Source organism: Oryzias melastigma, linkage group LG22 (assembly GCF_002922805.2).
Source record: "Oryzias melastigma strain HK-1 linkage group LG22, ASM292280v2, whole genome shotgun sequence".
Classification (NCBI taxonomy): domain Eukaryota; kingdom Metazoa; phylum Chordata; class Actinopteri; order Beloniformes; family Adrianichthyidae; genus Oryzias; species Oryzias melastigma.
Window position 1 is genome coordinate 15,231,509 of NC_050533.1, and position 6,172 is coordinate 15,237,680.

General features: G+C 39.8%; 1 protein-coding gene across 1 annotated transcript in view; it reads left to right on the forward strand.

Moving 5' to 3' along the window:
* The window catches only part of LOC112145734 (formin), a gene marked incomplete in the record, with an annotated part of 55,503 nt that overhangs the window by 14,113 nt on the left and 35,218 nt on the right, over nt 1-6,172 (forward strand). Inside the window, 1 exon segment of the mRNA XM_024271148.2 lies at nt 3,442-3,562. Within this exon segment, the coding sequence (XP_024126916.1) occupies nt 3,442-3,562 (121 nt within the window).

A 6,172-nucleotide genomic window follows, 5' to 3' on the forward strand; every position in this document is an offset into this window, starting at 1 on the left:
CAGGCCTATAACTGGCTCCAGATCACAACCAAAGCAGATTAAAAGCAAACCAGGCTTTTAGCTTTTAGCTGTTGGCATCAGGTGGAAGCTTGGCTGTGTTCTGAATGCTAAGATGTTGTTTTTCTGCAGGTAAAGCTAAAGGTTTAAGACAAGAACACACTATTGACAAAGGACTCACTGACGGGATTCATCTTTATTTGATGGATATTTATATAGAGAATCCGGCAAATGCGTATGAACAAATATAACGAAAGGAGTTTTTCCAAAAGTTAAAAGAATAATTAAATAAATAAAAATAAAATAAACAAGTTAATGAAATATGGTTCAGGTGTTAAACAATAATAATACTTTCTCAATATCATTATTACTATCAATATCAGTATGCGTTTTATTTACAAATAATCAGATTTAACTTTTTTTTTTAATTGAGCATGTACTGCAAAGCCTGAGTTAAAAGGATTTCAAAACAAATTTTGAAAACATTATTAATGGTTAAGCTGCTTAATAAACGTTACTTTATTTTCCTATAATTTATTTATTTATATATTTTTTTATAACTGATATTTTCTATTTAATAGAAAAAATATTTAAAATGTTGATTCAAGCACTCTTTAAATTAAATTTTGCTCAAACTGGCAAAATGAAAACACTTTCAACAACCTGACTTTTTGTTGCTAGAGCAACCACAGTTTGAAATGTTTTCATTTTTTCTTTTCTGGCAAATACGTAAAAATGTAACAAGTTCCCTGGGCTGTAGGCTACAGTATGACTTTTTTAATGGTTTTTATTAGCTCGTGAAATTTCCAGTTTTTTTTTAGCTTGCAGTAGAATTTTAGTGGTTGGAATCTTTTTAGAAAAAAAAAAACAAAGTAATTTTCTTTCTAAAAGTCATGAATTATGCGAGTTTGCAGACAGTACTACTAAAGGTAAGTAAATCAAAGTTGCGCTTTCTTTTATCTTCATTCTGGTTTCAGTGTTTACATTGTGTCAGGAACAGGTTAACATTTTAGCATATTAGCTTAAACTAGCTATGGTCTAATTACCTCTGAGGCTTAAAGTTGCTGCAAGTTTATTAAGCAACGCTGCTCTAAAGGCCTCTTTACCTCCCTCCCCCGACTAAAGAACTCCTTTTTTATCCCCCTCTACCCCTGCGGTGGAAAGTAAGCTGAGGTAATTGGATACCTGTAGTTCCTGATTCTCCAGGCCTCCTCCCAGGAAGGGAGGGACCTGAAAAAAGGCGTTCTCAGACTAGGCAGACCAGTGAAACTTTTTCTTCCCCCCACTGTACAGGAATTTTTTTTTCACTCTCTAACACAAGTGTTGTGTTACTGTAAGCTGAGACAGAAACGCACAAAAGAAGTTGGACTGAATTTGAGAGTCGTGGATTCCAAGACTTTCCAGCGACAACACAGGAAGAACAACGACTAACTTTTATGGAGACTGGCGCTCCGTTCGTCCGATGAGTTGGAAAATCAGGTGAACTCTGCTCTCCTGGGAGATTAGAGCAGAGCAGGCTCCGCGCTCACTGGCTTCACCTGCTGTGTCATGGGGATCCTTAACCTGCACATGAAAAACAACCAGGAACAAAAGTGTTTGCGGATGTAACTCGTGGATGTTGTCAAACAAGGTTTAAGGATTGCTTTTGTTCTTCTTTTGTAAGTCTACGGGGGAAGGTAAGAAGATCAGAAGGGTGACTTTTTTTTCTTACACTGGCTTTTTGTTAAAGATAGTCTGGCAAGGAAATGAATATTACCTACCTACTTTGGCCACCCTTTTTCTGCCATCAGCTGGATTGAGTAAACATGGACGTAGCAGCTAAAAATCCCAAAGATCCTGGGAAGCAACTGAGCGGATCCTTACGAGACACCTTGAACAGTTTCTTCACACGTGACAGAGCGAGCTCCTCGGACGCAGCCGTGTTGACGGCTTACAAAGAGCTCTCTGATGGAGAGGATATAGGTAACCGGGTGGAAGATGCGAGTTGCGTCCGCGGGAATCGGGACGATGCAGAGCAAAGATCTGACGCAACCGTCAAGGATTCCTGCGGAACAGCTGAAGCCACAGGCGACACAGATCTGGTACAGGTCACGAGAGTGGAAACGCACAGTGACGCAGAAAACGAGGACGAAGACAGAGTCAAGAACTGCGCAGCTTCTCCGGAGTCCTCGGTACCTGAAGGGGAACCAAAACAAGTTGACCACGTGGACGAGGAAGAGCAGAATGTGCCTGTATTTAGGACACACATGTTTCGAGACAAATCCCAAATAGAAGCGATATTATTTTCTAGTAGATTTGGGAAAAGAGGTCGGTCTAAATCAGCTTTGGACTCTGTGAAGTCAGAGAAATCTATAGAAAGTCTACCGGAGAAGGAGAATACTAAGCCGGACGGCAGTGAACAATCAAGTGAAGAGTATGTTGGTATAGATTGTTCTGAACCTGTCCCCTCTGTCATCTCTGGACATCCTAAACCAGAAGGTCCAGATCTAAACGGGGATGTTGCACCTTCGAATAAAGAGGCAGAACATGAGGATAAAAGATTTGTGGAACAATCCGGAGAGTGTCCCTCCACCCAGACGTCGTCCTCTGTCTCTTCCAGTTCTGATACTGCTGAGGAAGCAAAATCACCGACTAGGACTGAGGAGCAACCAAGCCTTACTGAGGAGTCCAAACCTGATACTCCACTAAGTGTACAACCCCTCAAAACAAAAACCCCTAAGACAACTATTGGGTCCCCAGTTTCATCAGCTGCCTCCAAGCTTCCCACTGGTACCACGCTCTCTTCGCCCCCGTCCTTCCAGATGCCGGCTCTCTTCAGTGGTTTGCGGGTGCTGAAGAAGGGTGCCGTGGGAGAAGACAGAGAAGTCGTGTCTGAGATTAAACGGAGGGAAAAGGATGCTGATCTGGCCCTACTCAGCCTCAAGAAAACTGTCAACAAAGCTAGACTTTTTCCTGAACGCATGACAGCCTCCTCTTTGGGTAAGAAGCCCTCAGAGCCTAAATCAAGCAGGACAATAGGATCCCTCAATCAGCTCGACGAAGTCAAAAAGTCCAGCAGTGAGCAGAAGGTTGATTGTGTCAATGGCAATGGAGAAAAAGTTGCAGAAGAGAAAAGTCCCAGCACTGGAAGTCCCACACTTGCGCCAGAGAAGAAGAAAACAACAGACCTGGCTTATGAAACCTTCAGGAACATTTTTGGCCCCAAGACTGTCAAACGTGAGACGGAAGAACTGGATCTGGATGCCGTAAAAAGAAAAATCAAGAGCGACAAAGAGAGTCTGCGCTCAATTTTTGAAAGGACCTCCAAATCTCCTGGAAAGGAAAGTCCAAGTCCATTAGAGACAAGTGTACGTAGACACACCCCAAAAACACCTGATGCTGCCGCTTCATGTTTACCTCATCTGATAGTCAGGGTGAGAGCTTTGTCTTTTGTCTTCCATTCAGACAGAGGTCACGTCCCCCGCAGACAGTGAGGAGCGGACCCCGGGACGCCTGCAGGCCGTGTGGCCCCCGCCCAAGCCTAAGGATGAGGAGGAGAAGGTCGGACTCAAATACACAGAGGCAGGTAAGTTCTCACAGCTTGTAAGTTGAAACACTTTTGTTTACTGCTGAGAGGGCTGAGCTAGTTAACACTTTATCTTCTTTTAACATACTGTAACTTTTCAACCATTAACACAACCAGCGTAATTCCAGTAGATTTTGAAGGAGAAAAGCGGCGCGAGTACAAAATGACAAAAGTACAAAATTGGCACTAAAGCAAACCTAAACACATTTATTATAATGTGGGTGTTTATTTGCTATTAGGAACAAGTTGCAAACTATCCATAAAGGTGCATTCACACCGAACGCGATTTGTGAGGCGGAGGCACGACTTGAGCGACGGGCACGCCACGAAGTTCTGCCAGCAGCTCAATTTGAGCAACAAGGCGCGAATTGGGCGGCACAGCCAAAATTGAAATATCTGAAGTTTCACAGGTAGCTGGGTCGCATCTACCAATCAGGAACTCCGCTTTGGAGATGTGCCGTTTTCAGTGACTGGATCAATGGGTAAAATACTTTTTCAAAGTGAGCGTTTTTGTCCTGAACTTCCATCTTTTTCCTCAACTCGTTGGAGATTTGCAGAGCTCATCTGACTTCTTTGGGGTGAATGTGGGATACACTCTGGACAGACCGCGGCGTAGCTCACTCACTCGGAGGTTGCCGCTTCGGGCCTCACCGAGACATTAAAAAAATGAAAAAGATCTCCCTATTTCATTTTTTTCCCTTGGGTTAATATTAGACAGTCAGCCTTCAAGCTCAACCACAGAGACACAGAAACACAGCAGAAGCGGCTGTCATACAGACACAGCCCCCTTTTTCGGGAAAAACCTTTAATAATAATCATATAAATCCAAACATGAAGACATGATTACAAATGTTTTTGAAGAATTCTCCACAGTAAATAAACCTTATTTCTCAACATCATTTGTGTCTCCTATACATTCTAAGTGAGATATCCACAGACACCGTTCCTTATAGCAATCATCCTTAATGCATTCGCTGGTAGCTCCTCCCACATGTGGCCCCAGCGTCAAGTTCAGGAACACATTTTTTGACAGGCGATGAGCAGCGAATTTGTCGCGTGACAAAAGAGGGGCGGGGCAAGTGAATTTGTCGCTCAAATTGCGTTCGTTATGAATACACCTTAAGACACCAGTTATATCCTCCTGACTACCAGAAAGGAAAATGTGTCCATTTGTAAACCTGAATATCTTCCAAACAGTGCATACTTGTGAATTAACTCATTTTTGTATCTACAGCGGACATTTAGACTTTTCAATGATAGAAATTGTGAAGGGGTGTGGCTTTGAGAATTGGGAGTTTTTGGTGAATTTAAGCAAAAAATTTATTGTTTTTCTGGTAGTCCGGAGGATATCCATTCATAATAATCTTATTATATGAAGTCTGATCCACGTTTATTGTTAATGTGTTAAAAACAAATACATTTAAAGGGGCAGATTGCGATAAAGTTATTTTATTTTATTCTAGATGTTGAATTAAAGCCTGTATCTGGTATTGGTGCAGCAGCTCCACGTTCCCTGAGGTGCAGCTTTATCAAGAGGATAGATTAAGGATGATTTAATGTGGATTGTTCAGTGATGGGCACTTCATTTTACAGTCTCCCTGTAATTTGATCAGCAGAACAAAAGGCACAGACAAAATGATCAAATTGATATCAGCTAAATGTCTCATCTTTTCTCTAAAGGATTGCACTGTAAACTGAAGTGAGACAAATGAGAGAGGAATCTTAAGCAGTTCGATCCTATCACGTACTCTCAGAGAAAGAGGATTTTGCAAACGCAGGAATGGAAGCACATATGATTAAAAGAAAAATGGAGTAGAGAGAAACACAAAAAACAGGTTTTCTAGACATTTTTGATCCCGTTCTACAATATCACTGGGTTAGAATTATCACATTTTCAAATAGATTTTCACTAAATATTTGCAAAGCATTCTTATCATTTGGAATACATCTGTTTTTGTTTATACCACCTTTGGCTTTTAGTTAATTTTTAAGCCAAATTATATTAAATATTAAGTATCTGGAGGTTTTGGTACGGTTGCCTCTTTTAAACTTTTTAATTTTTTCACATTTTAAGTCTGCAATTATTTTTTTTTAAGTTTACTGTACTTGGTAATTTTATGTCATTGTTTTTATTGGCTCTGATACTTTTATCATGAGTGTTTCTTTTTATTTATTTTATTTTTACATTTTTTTATTTTATATATATATGTATGTATTTATGTACATTTATTTTATTGCTTTTAAGTATTTTATCTGTTGTGTCCTTGTGACAAATGGACCTTGAGTCTCTAATAAAGTATCTCTCTCTATAATTCATTTTTGAATTAATAATAAAAAAGTAAATTTGTAGTTTGGCAGTGATTGCTTTAATTTCCTTCTTATTTAAGTTATTTTTTACCATCAAAATTTGGGATTTATTTATTAAATAGTTTAATTTGTACATTAAATGAACATTTTAGCGTTCTTACAGATTGTTTAGATCAAAGTTAACTTTCATTCTGACATTTTCTTGTGAAGTCTGACCATTTTTTTTTTCTCATTCTCTACATCAACAGATTTTAAACTTGTGTCTTGGACTGTCAGTCACTTTTTAGTGTCACTTTGAACTGG